General features: G+C 40.5%; 1 protein-coding gene across 2 annotated transcripts; it reads right to left on the reverse strand.

The window, feature by feature from the left end:
• Positions 1 to 566: 566 nt before the first annotated feature.
• LOC133664528 (zinc finger MYM-type protein 1-like) lies at positions 567 to 18,760 on the reverse strand. Of its 2 annotated transcripts, XM_062069228.1 has the most exons (4): positions 18,326 to 18,760; positions 14,799 to 15,053; positions 1,371 to 4,380; positions 577 to 919 (listed from the first exon to the last, which is right to left on the reverse strand). In XM_062069228.1, exons 1-3 carry the CDS (start codon positions 18,417 to 18,419, stop codon positions 1,373 to 1,375), a joined length of 3,357 nt encoding a protein of 1,118 aa, XP_061925212.1. In that variant the 5' UTR covers positions 18,420 to 18,760; the 3' UTR covers positions 577 to 919; positions 1,371 to 1,372. The 2 variants fall into 2 exon arrangements, with proteins under 2 accessions (XP_061925213.1, XP_061925212.1); XM_062069229.1 differs by lacking the exons at positions 14,799 to 15,053; positions 18,326 to 18,760 and adding an exon at positions 12,191 to 12,248 and having other exon boundaries at positions 567 to 919.
• Positions 18,761 to 19,563: the final 803 nt, after the last annotated feature.

A 19,563-nucleotide genomic window follows, 5' to 3' on the forward strand; every position in this document is an offset into this window, starting at 1 on the left:
CCTGGCTGAGTAGTTTTTCGCGCACTCTGGGTGAGTTGGTAGCGAAAATTATACGGTCCCTGACCATCTCGTCGCTGTCTGTGTAGTTACAGTCTTTAACTAGTAGCTTGAGATCTGTCACAAAGTGCTCAAATGACTCAGTTTCCTTGCGTCTCTCCTGGAATTTATATCTTGCAAATATAGGGTTTGCTTTCGGGGTGAGGTATTCTGAGAATCTGTCGTAGTATGTTTTTAGCAACTTATCTTCATCTTCAGTCAGTGTCCACGTGTTGCTGATGTCCCGTCCTTTGTCGCCGATCCACAGCAGAAGAAAGCTGCATTTTTCCTCTTCTGCTCTCTGTTTGAGCGGTCCTGTGAACATGAGTTCTGCATGTTGCTTGAATCTCGCATCTGGTAGGTTAGATGAATCCCAGTCCATCTTCGGGGTAGGTACGCCAAACGCTTCCATTGTTGACTTCTTACCCACCTTTTTTTTTTTTTCGACGAGTTTACTTTTTTCTCGCGGGTTCGTCGTCTTATTACTTTTACTCTGACACCATGTTGTGATTAGCTACACACGAGAAGTATAATAGACTAATCTTTATAATAACTGGACTCTTAATTCTCAGTTTAGCCCGGGAGCTCTTTATTTATTTTACCTCTTGGTCGAACACCGGCATCTCCTCCACTTCCGGTTAGTGAAGTGCCATACATCCTGTTACAGCAGTAAGGAACAGACTTTCACAATAAAGGTCTCAGCTGTAAACATTACAGTCCATACTACATTCTACAGTACAGGAGGTCGCGCTATCAACCTTTCAATGGACCACTTCCAAGTTGGCTTCGTCGTTCTTCTTTTTTTCTGTTTAATGGCGGTTAGGGTACGTGGAGGCACTAGGACCGCTCTTTGTGGTCGCAGGAAGCGCAGCAGAAAGTTTCCCTGGAGAAAGAAATAGGTGAGTGACTAAGCTTTTTATTGTATTTTTATTTTGTATTTTATATATATATATTTTATAAATATATATATATATATATATATATATATATATATATATATATATATATATATATATATATATATTTTTTTTTTTTTTTCCACCACAGGCTGTGCTTTTAACATACTCCTAATACGTGTTTCCTATTGTTCTTCTTTTCTTTATTATCAATCAGAACTGTCACCAGTGACGTGTGGTGAGGTTCATGGCTGGTGAGGCACTGACTTCATCACAGTCAAATTTGCAAAAATATGAACCCTAAAGAGTATCTTATTCACCATTTGATTGGCAGCAGGTAACACGTTATGTTTAAAAGCTCATACCAGCATTCTTTACACATATAAACTGAAGCACACAAAAAAGCACATTTAATTAAAAAAAACGTTATGGTCTTACCTTTACTTATAAATGAAGTCCATGCGCCGCTCCTTCTGAACAAAAGCATCGATAACTTGTTTATAGAAGTCTTCCTTATCTTTCTTCAGTTGTAAAAGTCTCTCTGTCTCGATGGAGATCACTGCCAGGGAAGAAAGTCGTCCTTGATCGGTCCTGTTCCGACTGTATGTTTTGATTCTTTTCAGTGCTGAGAATGACCGCTCCACCGATGCTGTAGTAGCTGGAACAGTGAGCACTAGCTGGAGTAACTTTGTCGCCTCAGGAACAGTTTGGATGAGGTCCTTCTGGGCCAAAAAGCTGAGAAGCTGTCCAGGAGATTTACATTCATCCCTCACCGTTTGTGAGCTATACAGTCCAACAAGATCCGCCTTTAGTTGCACAAAGTCAAAGAATCTGGCATATTTTGACAGGCTCTGCAGTTTTGTGTCATCAAAATGTTTTGACATTTCACTGAAATTTGAACAATCAACCAAACCAAGGAAAGCCAGCTCACCAAAATGATCAAACCTAGCCTTCATTTGATAGCTTATGTCATCCAGAATGTTACAGAACACTCGTTTTCGTTCAAATCTAATTGACTGTCTGTCTCCACTCTCTGCCAGGCCAAGTGCGCTGCATTTCTTCTCAAATCGGTCACAGAAACTTTTGAACTCCAGTCTCATGCGCTCGAGAGCTTCAATGGTGTCGCGGATGGGTGCAAGACAATATTCAATGTCCATCACTTTGTTTTGCAGCACTCTACAAAGTGCACTAGTCTCATTGAAAATGTACTCATATACCATAAGGAGAAAGCATGTAGATGCTTTTGACAGCCACTGATCGTATCCTGCTGCCATCATCAGCGTGTCATTATCCCAGCTGTCAGGATTTTCAATGATGATGTGAAATAACGAGCGCAGATCATCGTGGTGCATGCTTATTGTCTGCAGCAGCCTAGAGTTAGAGCTCCATCTTGTGGGCGCTGCTCTGGGTAAACGGCGCTTGACAACATCATCCAGCAAGTGAGTGCGCTTTGTGGACTTGCTGAAAAATGAGGCTAGTCCCTCAGCTGTTTTAAAAAACGCGCGACACTCGGGCATGCACTTTGCTGAATGCAATAGCACTAAGTTCAGCTTGTGTGCGTAACAGTGGGTGAACATGGCTTCGGGCACTCTTTCTTTAATTTTAGCTTGCACGCCATTAAGCTCTGAGGCCATTACAGCGGCCCCATCATAGGTCTGAGCTACAAGCTTTTCAACACAGTGATACTTCTCCAACACTCCCAGGACATACTCAGCAATGGCAGGAGCGCGTCGGTCATTACGGACGTCATCAAATCCCAAAAACGCCTCCCTCACCTCACAGCCTGCTTCAGTTGTAGCCACATACCGTAATATGACAGAAATCTGAGCTTGGTTTGTGACATCTGTGGTCTCGTCCACTTCTACAGCAACAAATGGGGCTGCACTGATCTCCTTTTTAATGTCATTTCTAACGACATCCCCAACTGCTTCGATTAAATCATTCTGTATTCCATTTGACAAACCAGAAAATACAGTGGATGTCTCCAAATGCCTAGCTAGCCTGTCATCCTTCTCAACAATAGCATGCAAGAGTTCAACATAGTTGCCACGATTGGTAGAGCCTGTACTTTCTTCATTTCCACGGAATGGCAGTTGCTGTTTGGCGAGGAAGCAGGTGACATTGATGAGGTCTTTTAAAATCCCTCGGTTCTCTTTTACCTTAGCATTGTGGGTGCTGATGTTGAGTCTTTGCTGTTCATCCAAAGCCAAGTCTATCCTGGACACCCTGAACGTTTTGAGCGCGATCTGGCTTTGAATGTGAGTGGTCGACCGCTCATGTTTGATGAGGCTTCTCTGCAAATTCTTCAGGTCACAATATCCCATCTGAGTCCAGGCATTGTCACAAGAAGAGAAAAGAAGACAGGAAAAGCAGAAAAGGCGGTTTCTTGCTGGACATCCACACAGCCAGCCTTTTCGTGTGTACCACACCGTTTGAAAAGAACGGGTCTTCTGTCCCGAAGTCTGATGCAAACCTTTTAGCTTTGGCATTGGTCTTCCTTTAATTATTACGTCCTGCTTCGATTGAAAGTCCAGTTTAGAAAAGTGTTTTATTTTAGATATGTAATCCTCCATGTTATAAGTCCAGGCGAGAGGAAACAATAAACGATCGCTGCCGCTGCACTTGGCAGTGTGTGTTCTCATGTGTACTTTCAAATTTTGACTTTGTGCAAAACCTTTACTACACAGTGAACAGGTAAAAGGTTTTTCTCCTGTGTGTGTTCTCTTGTGTACTTTCAAATGTTCACCTTGGACACAACTTGAATTACACGCAGAACACTTAAGGTTTTCCCCAGTGTATCTTTTCGGGTGTTCTTTCAAACCTTGACTTCGTACATAACTTGAATCACACACAGAACACGAAAAAGTTGTTTCTCCTTTATGTGTTCTTGTGTGCTCTTTCATATTTTCCTTCCTTGTAAAAGATAAGCCACAGATTGAACAAGAAAAAGGTTTCTTTCCAGTGTGTGTTCTCTTGTGTCTTTTCAGATGACTATGGCTTTTAAAGGTTTTGTCACAGTGAGAACATTTGAAGTGAGTGTTGTCAGTGTGACATGTCTTATCATCTTTAGAGTCTTCATCATCAGTGTCAGGAGAGTGTGATGTTGTGTCCTCACTATCTGATAGTGGAGCTAAGAGCTTGTCTGCTTGTGATCCTCCATAGTGGTCTCCATCAGCTTCTGTTATGTGTTGTGTTGAGCTGCTGCTTGGAGGCTCCGCCTCTCTCTTCTCCTCACTTTCACCTTTGACCTCATCATCTTCACTCTTCACAGGGACACCAGTCACTGGGAACTCCACCAGTCCTTCAAGATGATCTGCCTCCTGACTGATGCTGTGTTCCTCCTCTTTCTTTTTAATGTGGGGGGTCAGTGAGTCTGGTGATGGATCCTCCTTCACCATCCTGAAGCTACACTCCTGTTTTTCAGGCAGAAGTTGTTCTTCACAGACGTCTGCAGGACACAAAATGACAAATATGCTTGAGAAATGTCCAGATTTGCTCAGTCACATGAGGCATTCAGTAAGTTCACATGTTCACAATTCATATAATAACAAGTTATTATATGAATTGGCCTGAAAACAAACACACTGCTTTTCACAACATTATTCACAGGAAAAGAAGACCACTTTTTACAAGGTATGTGCAATATGGCCTAAAATCTATATTGCGATAAATTCCCTTCCACCTGAGTGCAGCTGGGATAGGCTCCAGTGCCTCCTGTGATTTTAAAGGCCTACTGAAACCCACCACTACCGACCACGCAGTCTGATAGTTTATATATCAATGATGAAATCTTAACATTGCAACACATGCCAATACGGCCGGGTTAACTTATAAAGTGCAATTTTAAATTTCCCGCTAAACTTCCTTTTGAAAATTATTTTGGATGATGACGTATGCGCGTGACGTAGCCAGTGAAACAGAGGTATGGCTCCCCCATTGAAGCCAATACAAACTAGCTCTGTTTTCATCTCATTATTCTGGACATCTGTGTTGGTGAATCTGTTGCAATTTGTTCATTGCATTATGGAGAAAGAAGCCGAGCAAGCAAAGAAGAAAGTTGTCGGTGCGAAGCGGAGTATTTTGCGAGGGAAGTCAGCAACACAACACAGCCGGTGTTTCTTTGTTTACATTCCCGAAAGATGCAGTCAAGATGGAAGAACTCGGACAACAGAGACTCTTACCAGGAGGACTTTGACTTCGATACACAGACGCCTGTAGAGAACTGGGACAACACAGACTCTTACCAGGATTACTTTAATTTGGATACACAGACGCAGAACCGTGAGTACGCAGCTGCGCTTCCAAACATTTGATCGCTTGCCCGTACGTGCGTGTCACGTACGTAACTTTGGTTAAATATATAAGCTTTATGAACCTTGGGTTAGGTGAACGGACCTTTGTGCTGAGTGATTGTGTGTGTTGTGCAGGTGTTTGAATTGTATTGGCGGGTTGTATGGACGGGAGCTAGAAGCTAGGAGCTAGCATAACAAACACCTAGGTGTTTTTATGCGGAATTAATTTGTGGCATATTAAATATAAGCCTGGTTGTGTTGTGGCTAATGGAGTATATATATGTCTTGTGTTTATTTACTGTTGTAGTCATTCCCAGCTGAATATCAGGTCCCACCCTCGCGCTTCCAAACATTTGATCGCTTGCCCGTACGTGCGTGTCACGTACGTAACTTTGGTTAAATATATAAGCTTTATGAACCTTGGGTTAGGTGAATGGTACTTTGGGCTGAGTGATTGTGTGTGTTGTGCAGGTGTTTGAATTGTATTGGCGGGTTATTAAAGTTAAAGTTAAAGTACCAATGATTGTCACACACACACTAGGTGTGGTGAAATGTGTCCTCTGCATTTGACCCATCCCCTTGATCACCCCCTGGGAGGTGAGGGGAGCAGTGGGCAGCAGCGTAGCCGCGCCCGGGAATCATTTTTGGTGATTTAACCCCCAATTCCAACCCTTGATGCTGAGTGCCAAGCAGGGAGGTAATGGGTCCCATTTTTATAGTCTTTGGTATGACCCGGCCGGGGTTTGAACTCACAACCTACCGATCTCAGGGCGGACACTCTATGGACGGGAGCTAGTAGCTAGGAGATAGCATAACAAACACGCAGGTGTTTTTATGCTGGATTAATTTGTGGAATATTAAATATAAGCCTGGTTGTGTTGTGGCTAATAGAGTATATATATGTCTTGTGTTTATTTACTGTTGTAGTCATTCCCAGCTGAATATCAGGTCACCCCCGGCTCTCACAGCATCTTCCCTATCTGAATCCCTTCCACTCCCCACTAGTCCTTCACTTGCACTTTCCTCATCCACAAATCTTTCATCCTCGCTCAAATTAATGGGGAAATTGTCGCTTTCTCGGTCCGAATTGCTCTCACTTCTGGCTGCCATCACTGTAAACAATAGGGAACTTTGCGGAAATGTTCAACTAACTACGTCACGCTACTTCCGGTAGGGGCAAGGCTTTTTTTGTCAGATACCAAAAGTTGCAATCTTTATCGTCGTTGTTCTCTACTAAATCCTTTCAGCAAAAATATGGCAATATCGCGAAATGATCAAGCATGACACATAGAATAGATATGCTATCCCTGTTTAAATAAAACAAATTCATTTCAGTAGGCCTTTAATGTCAGTTCCTGCTGTATAAACTTGGAGAAAAGATTAGGTTGTATCTGTATTTCGTATTGTTGTCTCTGCTATGACGCCATCTTGTGGTCGAGTTCACTCACTCTGAGTGCTGTGGGTTGAAAGTGTATTTCCTGTTGCTTTGTGGTTTCTTCATTTATCTCACCACGAAACGTTTGTAAGTGTAACCAGGGATTTCCACTGGATGTGGAACGGCGGCGCTACGGCGACAGACCCGTTCCGTTTTTTGTTTTCAAGTCAATCTGTCAGTTTGCACCGCCCGGCTAAAATCTGCTCGTGTGGGACAGGAAGTCATGCATAAACACAAAATAAAAGATCCAATTTACTCTCAAAGTAGAATATTCTGTTTAAGGCGGATGGTATTCTACACTTTGAAAAGACCTAATGGACATGAAGTCAACTTGTCAAAAGGTTTTCAGACCTAATTTCACCTCCTTGACACAAATGGACGAAGACATGCTGATTCTAAAAAGGCCCAAAATTAAAGAATCATAACAGGCAGCTATATGGGGGCCTGTACTACAGCGTTGTATTAAAATTACTAGTTCCATCTTCAACATGAAAGCGAGTGTCGCCAACACTATTGCACACAGGAAAACGTGTGGAGGAGAATTGCAAGTAGTCGAAACAAAGATTGTGAATGACTGACAAGAGGCTCACTTTGTTCATATAAATCTACTGTGGAATTAACATGCTCAGGTGCTGAGAGCGATGCACAGAGTGACACCTCTTAGTCCAATTTAAAATCCACAAACCAACAAGGAAACACATGGACATAGCAATTTAATGATGACAGCAAGAATTAAGTTATTAGGTTTATTTTAATTTACCGTATTTTTCGGACTATAACGCACACTTAAAATCATTTCATTTTGTCAAAACTCGACAGTGCACCTTATAACCTGGTGCGCCTAATGTACGGAATATTTGTGGTTGTGCTTACCGACCTCGAAGCAATTTTATTTGGTACATGGTGTAATGATAAGTGTGACCAGTAGATGGCAGTCACACATAAGAGATACATGTAGACTGCAATATGACACCAGTAAACAACACCTTAAATGTTCCATTGAATTGATTGATTGATTGATTGATTGAGACTTTTATTAGTAGGTTGCACAGTGAAGTACATATTCCGTACAATTGACCACTAAATGGTAACACCCGAATAAGTTTTTCAACTTGTTTAAGTCGGGGTCCACTTAAATTGATTCATGATACAGATATATACTATCATATATACAATCATCATAATACAGTCATCACACAAGATAATCACAATGAATTATTTACATTATTTACAATCAGGGGTGTGGAGGGGGGGGAATAAGAACATTACACACGACACTCAAAAATCTGTCCAAATGTTTTAGTATATTTTTGAAGCCGTACCGCTTGATGGATCAGTCCATTACAGCTACCCTAGTCAGAGATACAAGTATAACTATGGTGTGTGTATAAGGACCACAACATGGCACCCATTAGCAGACATTATCTGGCGTTTTGTTTCACAATATTATGCAAAACCAACTTTTCTTACCTTCTGGTACCTGCTGATGTGTATTTGGGATCTGCATATGTCCTGAAAATGTTCACACGTCCGCCACTGTAGTCCGTGCCAATACCATAGTCTATCTAAGCTTCTTTTTCTCGATCTTGTTGTTATGGGACATTCATCCTCTGCTGTTGCCATTTCTAATATAAAGTAGCGTAAAGTTCTAACTTATATCTTATAATGGTATCCTCAGAGTGGGAGGTAGAATAAACAGAAGGGCTGGACCAAGCAGTCCACTCAAGTCCGACAGCAAAGAAGACCAGCCCAGGATTGTGACAGTGATGAGGCAGAGGCAAATAGTGCTGGACTTTAAGAAACTCATGGATTATGGGCCGTACTGTAAAAACATTTCTAGATTCCAAAGGCTTCGTGAGAAGTGTTTGGTTAAAACCAAGACCAACACGATTCAACGACCAATAGATAAGCTCTGCCTGCTAATGGAAGCAGCTTGATGGACTGAGGGGGGCTTCGGTTCTCCAGCCTCGATGACTCGAGGACCGCTTCAGATAGTCTGATATGACTATGGACTTTGATGAGACTTGACTAGTAACTCAAGTAACTTAATTAACTTTGAATTTGAAGAACATCATTAATTTGTGTTGTATTGTTCTATTATGGCTTCTTTGAATACCGTATTATTATTTATGTAATTGTTTTGCTGAAGCCCACAACTAGGGGCCGGGATGTTGGAGCCTATTTATATTATTTATATATTAATTGTTTTGACAATGAAATCAAATAATGTCAATATTGATGTTGATGAATTATTGGATGTTTTAGATGAATTGTGATTGACTGATTGTTTTCAGCTGCTCACGCTCCTGATGGTGAGCCACTTCCTCCTCCTATAATGAAGAAGACAGGACAGCTGTGGTGCCCTTTTTGTGTGTCAATCATGTTGAAGGAGTGAGGAGTGGAACAGTTTATTTACCGCTAAATAAGTTATTTTGATTATTATGAAGTCAACCACGGAGAATATTTTTTGTTTGTGAAAATAAATTATGATCATTTGGAATCTCGACAAGTCAGCACGGTGGAACAGGGGTTAGTGAGTCTGCCTCACAATACGAAGGTCCTGAGTAGTCGTGAGTTCAATCCCGGCCTCGGGATCTTTCTGTGTGGAGTTTGCATGTTCTCCCCGTGACTGCGTGGGTTCCCTCCGGGTACTCCGGCTTCCTCCCACCTCCAAAGACATGCACCTGGGGATAGGTTGATTGGCAACACTAAATTGGCCCTAGTGTGTGAATGTGAATGTTGTCTGTCTATTTGTGTTGGCCCTGCGATGAGGTGGCGACTTGTCCAGGGTGTACCCCGCCTTCCGCCCGATTGTAGCTGAGATAGGCTCCAGCGCCCCCGAAGGGAATAAGCGGTAGTAAATGAATGGATGGATGGAATCTCGACATATCTCCGCGAGTGCTTATTAAGGAATTTAGTGAGTCAAATACCTCCTCAGGACTACTTCGCTATCTTTATTTTTATTTTTTCGAACTTTTTTGAACGCAAGAGTAACATATATATTTGTAAACGCTCTGAAGTGGAAACGGGGTAGGATTAAATAAGCTTTGTGTCTTCCTACTGCTTTTCGGACATGATGTAAAGTGAATGATATGAAATTGTCTGATGTATTATGCTGTAAGTGTGTTCATGTTCCAAATAAACTAAAGAAGAAAAGAAAAGAAAGAAGTAAAGTCTGAATGTCATTAAAACAGTTAGCTCCATCTTTTGACACTTCTTCCACTCCCGTCCTTGCACTAAGGCTGAAACGACGCGTCGACGTAGTCGGTTACGTAAATACGTCGACGCCGTTTTTGTGCGTCGACGCGTCGCATAATGACGTCACACTACCGTCATGGCGAAGCGCAAAGCAGACGATCAAAGAAGACGATGCGAGCGGTGCGAGCGAGGGGGGAAAAGCATGCCAAAAGTGGTCAAAAGTGTGGGAGTATTTCAATAAACGGCCAAATAATGTTGTTGTACCGTATTTCCTTGAATTGGCGCCGGGAATATAGTATTCGCCTGCCTAGAATTACAGCCGGGTCAAACTCGTTTCGCAAAATAATTAGCGCATGCTTGGCACTTCCGCCGGGTCAAATATGAGTCATTAAATGACTCCCGCCTCCAGGTGGTAGAGGGCGCTAGTGATCCTTCTTGCGACTACCAGTACTGCAGGAGACAGGTACTGCAGAAGAAGACAACAAGCAGCAAGCATGCAGCAATTGTTTGCTTGCACTTTTAACATGGAGGATTACATATCTAAAATAAAACCGTTTTCTAAACTGGACTTTCAATCGAAGCAGGAGGTAATAATTAAAGGAATATCTCCAGAGACTTTTAAAATTGAAGAAAGATGAGAAAGACTGCCTTTGATCAGAAGCAGCTGCACATGGACCCATCTACAAGTAAAGGTAAGATCATAATAACGTTTTTTTTATTAAATGTGTTTTTAATGATAAGGTATGCGCCGGAGTGAGAAGAGGTTTTAAAATAATTAGAGCATGCTTGCTCATTCCGCATGGTTTTGGTAACCGCAGGAGTGAGAAGAGGTTTTAAATTAATTAGCGCCCCTGCGGCTATTCAAGGAAATACGGTATGCACACTGTGTCGAGCGGAAATGGCCTATCATAGCAGCACAACGGCTATGAACGAACATTTGAAAAGAAAACCATCAACTAGTCAATCGTCCGCGCGAGCATACGTTGTCATCATTACACAAAAACATGAATGTGTCATTTGTATCTGCTAGGGGTGTAACGGTACGTGTTTTGTATTGAACCGTTTCGGTTCGGGGCTTTCGGTTCGGTACGGGGGTGTACCGAACGAGTTTCTAAGCTAAAGCTAAAGTCTTAACAAGCTGCTTTGCTCCGTCTGCCTCTGTCTCAGCATGCAGCATTGTCCCGCCCACACAACCATCTGATTGGTACACACGCAGCATTGTCCCGCCCACACAACCATCTGATTGGTACACACGCAGCATTGTCCCACCCACACAACCATCTGATTGGTACACACGAAGCATTATCAGCCAATCAGCAGTGCGTATTCAGAGCGCATGTAGTCAGCGCTTCAGGGTGGAGCAGATAGGTGTTTAGCAGGTGAACATCAGGCAGCGGACTCTCCCCAAATGATAATAAACACCTCCCAGTCAACTACTAGTAACATCACTATGAGCCCGTTGACCTTCTAGAAACTTAAACTGCAGCTCAGCTCGCTCGCAATCCTGGCTTGAGGTGAAGGCTAATTAGCTCTCAGTTCCAGCCACATCGACCCCTTCTGAGCGCCTATTTTCAGCTGCTGGGAATATTGTAACCAAGAAAAGAACCAAAGCATGTAGACATGCTAACCTTTCTTCATTACAACTGTTAGTCACTCACTGGAATGAGTAGAATTGGTTATTGTGTACTGTGTTGGACTGGATGTTTATTTTGCACATTTTAAAAGCAATATTTAATGTTTACAGTGCTCCAGAATATTTAGATTGGCACTTTTTTGTATTGGATGTTTATCTTTATTTTTGCACATTTTAGCAAATAAGCAATACTTTCACTTTTGTTGAAATGTTTAGACTCTTGTTACAGAATATTTCGTTTTGCACTTTTTTGTATTGGATGTTTATCTTTATTTTTGCACATTTTAAAGCAAAATAAGCAATACTTTTACTTTTGAAATGCTTATACTATTGCAGAATATTAAGATTTGCACTGGATGTTGACTTTTATATTTGCACATTAAAAAGCAAATAAGCTACTTTTAATTTTGTTAAATGTTAAAGGTTTTAAATGTTTACATTGTTACAGAATATTTAGTCATGTTGTTGTCAATGTTGACTGAGTGGCCATACTTCTTTTTTTTGTAAATAAAAGCCATGCCTTTTGAAAAAACGGGCCTACATTTATTTTTTCATCTTCATTTTGAATAAAAAAATAATCGGCAAAAGGAAAAAATAATCTATAGATTAATCGAAAAAATAATCTATAGATTAACCGATTAATCGAAAAAATAATCTATAGATTAATCGATAGAAAAATAATCGTTAGCTGCAGCCTTACCTTGCACGCTACACCGCTACAACAAAGATGATGGGGAGAAGACGCTGTCGAAGGTGAGCCATGTAAATAAGACTGCCCACAAAATGGCGCTTCCTGAAGTGACCGTCAGAAAGTGACTTGAAGATGATCTGTAAAACATCATCTATGCAACATTTTGACCGAAGATCCACCATTATACTGTATGTTATGTAGACCACAAGGAAGTGTTTTACATTTAGAAAAAAAAAAATAATATGACCCCTTTAATGCGCTTTATAATCCGATGACTAGACCTGCTCATCGGCAGTGCGTTTTATAATCCGGTGCGCCCTATGGTCTGGAAAATACGGTACATAAAAATTCAGCATCGTATTAAAATGAGTAGTTCCATCTCCAACATGAACATTAACACTACTGCACTTAGGAAAACGTGTGGAGGAGAATTGCAAGTAGCCGAAACAAAGATTGTGAATGAGTGACAAGAGGCTCACTTCGTTCATGTAAGTGTACTGTGGAATTAACATGCTCAGGAGCTGAGAGTGATGCAGAGTGAGACCTCTTAGTCCAGTTTAAAATCCAGAGACCAAGAAGGAAACACACTGACATAGAAATTTATTGATGAAGGCAATAATCAAAGTCATTAGGTTTATTTTCATTTATATCAGTCCCAGCCTACGATTGCACGAATATTTTAATGCCTCTGGACATCGTATTTAATGCTTTTTAATACCATTTAAGGCCTTAATTTAGGCAAAGTCCATTCAATGATTTTTAATGACCCACGGAAACCCTGTTAAAGCTCTTAAATTTAAACAAATACTGACCGATCCATACGAAAATCGACAGTAACAATACCAAGTATAACATCATTATAAGGTCGATACAGCGGTTTGATCGATATTTTGTATTATATATATTTTGTTATTGTTTACAAACTCAGTAAAAAAGGAAGACTTTAAGGGCATAAACCAAATCCTTTAATTCAGAGCCATATTTAAATATTCAATTGATATCCTAACATTTTTGTCTGATTATGATTGCGAACAAAAATTGAATTATTCAATTATCTAGAAACATTTTGATATCAGTATCCGCATAGGTATGACCGATACTGACCCTGGCTGTAACTACTTGGTACTGGATCGATACCTACATCTGTAGTATCAGCCAGAACTAAAGTATCAAACAACAAAACAAGTGCTTATTACATTTTAACAAAAGAGAAGAATAAGTGATTATTACATTATAACAGAAGTGTAGATAGAAACACGTTACATTAGAAAGTCCCTAAATAAAAATATTGTTAAAGGAATTATTGAGACATTTCTAGGATGTATTTATGATTTTTACGAGATTTCTAAGGCCGGCGTGGCTCAGTTGGAAGAGCGGCCGTGCCAGCAACTTGACGGTTCCAGGTTCTATCCTAGTCACTGCCGTTGTGTCCTTGGGCAAGGTACTTTACCCACCTGCTCCCAGTGCCACCCACACTGGTTTAAATGTAACTTAGATAATGGGTTTCACTATGTAAAGCGCTCTGAGGCACTAGAGAAAAGCGCTAAATAAATATACTTCACTTCACTTAAAAGGGAACCGCACTTTTATTTATTTTGCCTATCAAGAACACACGTTTTTCTTTTTTATGCATTCTAAATAGTAAATACATGCGATCAAAAGTCTGCTTACAATAGAGGCTATTAGAGTCGCACTACAAAGAACTTAAAAAGCATCCAAACACCTCCATTATGGTCTTATGTACATGCAGTAGGTATATATGTCATTTAGTAACAGGCATATTTTTAAAAAGATGTAATATTTACGTATTTTTGCTCATTAGCGCAGTAATTTGAAAAACACATCACGTTTGCTTTTTTTTTTTTTTTAACATCACTGAATATTTCACACTGCAGACTTCCTGAGAGCCAACAAACATAATAAAACTTCACTTACTGTACAAGGTCTGCTGTCACTATGACGCAGACTGATAGAATCTTGTTATATTCCCGTTTAGATGAAGAATGATTCATAATCGTCGCACGGAATAGGGGGGTGAAGTCAAGCGTCTTTTTGTGTCTAAATTGGCTGTCAAAGGGTACCAACTTGTCAGAGTACGTCCTCATCTTTCTACTATCCAGGTGAAAGGCACGATTCATGATCTGGAATAATCTTTCACCAGCACCGAGGCGAGGTAGGAGCTCACCAGCCGGTTATGCCAACATAGACACACAAGCTATAAATAGTTTGTCTGTGTTAGCACTTATAATAACAATATCACTAATACTTGGTTGGTATTCAAGCCACGAAATGCAAATGGAGTATTATTGGTGCTTTTTGGATGGTTATAGAGGACCTCCCATTTGCTCCATTGCAAGTGGACTTTTATTTACATTTATGAGTTAGAATGTGATTAAAAAATGTATATCCATCGTCATGTCTTTTATAATGATTGTGAACGATAGTGCAGTTCTCCTCTAAATTCCAGTGATTGGATTTAAGACTTGAAGTCTATGAGCATGAAGTGATGAAGCCTACTTGGATGAGAAGACAAACGTCTTCTAAGACAAAGTGAACAGTCCAGTTGTGATGGATTGAATGCCCTGAGAATAAAATTATATGTGGATGTTGTGCTTACTTGGACTGTGATGAAGCTGTGAGGACTCAGGTGGTTTGTCTTCATGCTCTTCAGTCTTCACAGAGACAACAGTCAGTGGAAACTTGGTGACATCATCCTCCTCCTGCCCTAGAAGACACTCTCCCTCCTGACTGATCCACACTTCCTCCTCTTCCTTTTCAATGTGGGGTGACTGTGGATCCTCCTCTTCCTCTTTAATAGGGGGTGACTGTGGATCCTCCTCTTCCTCTTTAATGTGAGGGGGCTGCTGGACGTCTGTTGGGTAAATAAGTAAATAAGATAAAGAGAGAAGAGAAATAGTTTTGGACTGACACTGTTAACACAATGACATTATTTGTGTTCTTCCGTGTGTTGTGTTAAAAGTGTGTAGCAAAACAACCAATAAAAACACGGGAAATACCTCATTTTTTCCAAAAATTAATTCAAAAGTGGTACAGTGAGTACAAAAACAGACTTGGAAATTTGATGGGGGGGAATTTGAAAAGGTTTTATAAGTACGAGGCAGCATTGATTGAGGCATTCTTAACTTTACACTCACTGATGTAAAGTGTGTACATATTTTATTTTGTATATGGTCTATGACCCCTAAGATTTATCTGTAAACTTAACCACGATCTTGTAATGTGATAGTCATTACAATAACTTCAATATCATGGAAATAAAAAATCTTAATTCCAAAATCAATTAAAAAACATTCATTGTATGTTTTTGTCATCATGCAAAATACTTTTTTGTGGTCATGTTGTTGGCTGGGCCAAAAGGAACTTTTACCAAAACATGTTTTACTATGTGGTGTTTTTATGGAGTATCTCCATCAACAATTCCTCTTTAGGAATTGGAGACCATCTACGACACGCTGAAGGAAAGTCAGTCACCTTTATGTTCTTTTAATAAATCAAGTGTTGACTACTTTGGTTATTGAACATAAATGTTTACTTTCACTTATTGTTGCATGTAAGTCAGAATCAGGAAGTGAAATTATAACTTCAATTAAAATTGATTACAGTATAAAATGTATTTAGTGAGTGTGTGAGTTTTGTGTAAACATGTGGATACAGGTTTACATTTTTCCTCAAATCCTCAATGCTTTGTTTTTATTTAGAAATTGTCAGTGTGTGTGTGTCCATCTCTTCTTATTTTGGGGAAAAAAGTAAGAAGAGAAAGTTGAAGATAAATCGATTTCAAGGTACCGTATTTTCTGGACCATAGGGTAATCCGGATTATAAGGTGCACTGCTGATGAGCGAGAGTCTGGTCAGGTCTATTTTCATACAAAAGGCGCATTAAAGGGGTCTTTTCATTTTTTCTAAATCGCTTCAGGATGTGCCGTTCTGTGGGTGGTCTTATTTACGTGGCTCACCCTTGACAGCGTCTTCTCCCCGCCATCTTTGTTGTAGCGGTGTAGCGTGCAAGGACGGGTGTGGAAGAAGTGTCAAAAGATGGCGCTAACTGTTTTAACAACATTCAGACTTTAATCAAATGAATTGCAATCGTGTGCACAATATATATTATTGGTTAATTATATGTATTTTTTTGTTGTTTTACTTTTGTAGCTGTATGTAGAAACTGCACTGCTGGAGTGGCAGCTGGTTGCATCAGCTCTGCTCTTTTAAAGGCCTACTGGAATGAATGTTTTTTATTTAAACGGGAATAGCAGATCCATTCTATGTGTCATACTTGATCATTTCGCGATATTGCCATATTTTTGCTGAAAGGATTTAGTATAGAACAACAACAATAAATTTCGCAACTTTTGGTCGCTGATGAAAAAAAGCCTTGCCTGTACCGGAAATAGTGTGTCGTCACAAGAGGTAGGACTCCTCACAATTCCCTGTTGTTTACAATGGAGCGAGAGAGATTCGGACCGAGAAAGCGACGATTACCCCATTAATTTGAGCAAGGATGAAAGATTTGTGGATGAGGTACGTTAGAGTGAATGACTAGAGAGGCAGTGAAGGACGTATCTTTTTTCGCTCTGACCGTAACTTAGGTACAAGCTGGCTCATTGGATTCCACACTCTCTCCTTTTTCTATTGTGGATCACGGATTTGTATTTTAAACCACCTCGGATACTATATCCTCTTGAAAATGAGAGTCGAGCACGCGAAATGGACATTCACAGTGACTTTTATCTCCACGACAATACATCGTTGAAGCTCTTTAGCTACGGAGCTAACGTGATAGCATCAGGCTCCAATGCAGATAGAAACAAAATTTTAAAAAACCCTGACTGGAAGGATAGACCGAAGATCAACAATACTATTAAACCATGAACATGTAAATACACGGTTAATAATTTCCAGCTTGGTGAAGCTTAACAATGATGTTGCTAACGAGCCATTGAAGCTAACTTAGCTACGGAGCGGCGGCGGGCGTTGTAGCTTTCGACGACACCCCGGCCGCCATCAGAGTCGGCAAGAAACGTACGGGCAAGTGATCAAATGTTTGGAAGCCAAAGCTGTACTCACGGTAGCTCGTCTGCTATCCAGCTCAAACACAACACAACCTCCTGGTGTTGCTGTTGTCCGCCGCTAATACACCGATCGCACCTACAACTTCCTTATTTGCAGTCTCCATTGTCCATTAAACAAATTGCAAAAGATTCACCAACACAGATGTCCAGAATACTGTGGAATTGTTCGATGAAAACAGAGCAGTTTGTATGGTGACACATTGGGTCCGAATACTTCCTTTGACACCGTGACGTCACGCGCAAACGTCATCATACCGAGACGTTTTCAACCGGATATTTCCCGGGAAATTTAAAATTGCACTTTATAAGTTAACCCGGCCGTATTGGCATGTGTTGCAATGTTAAGATTTCATCATTGATATATAAACTATCAGACTGTGTGGTCGGTAGTAGTGGCTTTCAGTAGGCCTTTAATGTCTTTAATGTCCTTTGTGTTCATTGATGTTTCCATCTTACACACATGTTTATGTGTGCTATGTCTATGAGGGTTTTTCCCCCCTTGGCCTCACTTTGGGCCCGCTCCCAAAGGGCCCATGCTTAGACGGAATGTTTTATTTTTATATTACTCACCTAGTTTGTTGTAAATAAAACATGTGGGCTTGTCTTACATAGAGATAGTGAATGATTCCAAAATTTTAAAAAGTGCAGTTCCCCTTAACATTAGAACATAGAACAAACATATATCATGTAACAAGAACATGAATGTGATGTGATTAAATCATCTTAATACTGCCCCGACGTCATGATTATGTTCAGGATTTCCCCTTTAAAGGGCAAAGTCCTCCCAGGTTATTTTGTCCTATTAACTATCTGTATAAAGTGATGAGACTAGAATTGAAGTTTAAGAATTTATTGTACAAATGGACTGGGATATGTAACTCATCTTTACGGGTAGTTAAATTCGACGGAACACGACAACCACGTGGTTGCAAGTACCAGACGGAACGCATCATCCTCACAAGACAACACAACTTCTTATACACAATATATTGAAGAAAAGTGTTAATAATGAAATACAAAGTTAGTATAGATGTGAGAGTAAGAAATAAACAAACCTGTTCTGTGTAACACAACTTGATGTTGTCGCTCCTTCTCCTCTTTTGTTGGACAAAGTTCCCCCTCGTACTCTGCCATCGTTCTTTCGCACATTTTCACACAATCACAACACTTTACACTCACATTACTTCCCTACTTAGCGATGTTTAAATAACGTCCGCGTCTCTTTGTTAGCAGCTAACAAGCTAAGCTAACTAGCCAGCTAAGCTAGCTGCAAGCTACCTTAAATGAAGCTAGCAAACAGGAGTGTCAAAGTGCGCTCAGACTAATGTATCCTGCTACAAACAATTATTAACCGTGTGTACTCTATTAAACAACATATATGTAAGAATACAGAAATATAATGCCCGCGTTTAGGCCTTCTCCGTCAGACGCCATCTTGCTTTATCACCCGATCGGTCCACGCAAGCACTAAGTCTTCTTCTTCTTCTTTGGTTTAATGGCGGTTGACAAGCAACCTTGTGGTGTGCATTACCGCCACCTACTGAAATGGAGTGTGGACTTCTTCTTCTTCTTCTTCTATGGAGTTTATTGGCGGTTGGCAAACCAACAAAGGTGCATTACCGCCACCTACTGGACTGGAGTGTGGGACTGTAAATTGGGATTCAAAATAAATACAAATAATAATTAACAAAATAAATAATAAGAAAAATAAAGAAAATAAAAAATAAAATAAAGAAATAAAGAAACAAAACAACTAAATAGGGAACTTAAATCCTCTCCATTAGGCCTGTGTCTATCAGATATGCCATAAGATGCTTGAGCATAGCTTCTGCCTCTGCTCCTAGCAGGTTCCCAACACTTAATATCATCCTGGATTCCTCTGCCGCTGCTGTTAGCGTCCTCCTTTCCTCCTCATACCCTCTACATTCTAACAACACATGCTGGACACTTTCATCCTGCCCACATTGGTCACATCTGCCATCAGGGTGTTTTCCTATCCTGTGTAGTGAACTATTCAGTCCTGTGTGCCCTATCCTAAGTCGTGTGATCACTGCTTCTTCCCTCCGGCTCCTGCCCCTCCTCCTTCCCAACCCAACGTGTTTCTGTATGTTGTAAAGGTGTCTTCCCGTGTCTTGGATGTCCCAATATTCTTGCCACACTTTACCCACATGTTTCTTGATTATTGATTTACCTTCTTCCCTACATAACGGTATGTCCATATCTACAGTGTGTGATCTGAGTGATTGTTTGGCCAGAATATCCACTCCCTCATTCCCTTCTATCCCTACATGGG

The sequence above is a fragment of the Entelurus aequoreus genome, linkage group LG14 (assembly GCF_033978785.1).
Source record: "Entelurus aequoreus isolate RoL-2023_Sb linkage group LG14, RoL_Eaeq_v1.1, whole genome shotgun sequence".
Lineage (NCBI taxonomy): Eukaryota > Metazoa > Chordata > Actinopteri > Syngnathiformes > Syngnathidae > Entelurus > Entelurus aequoreus.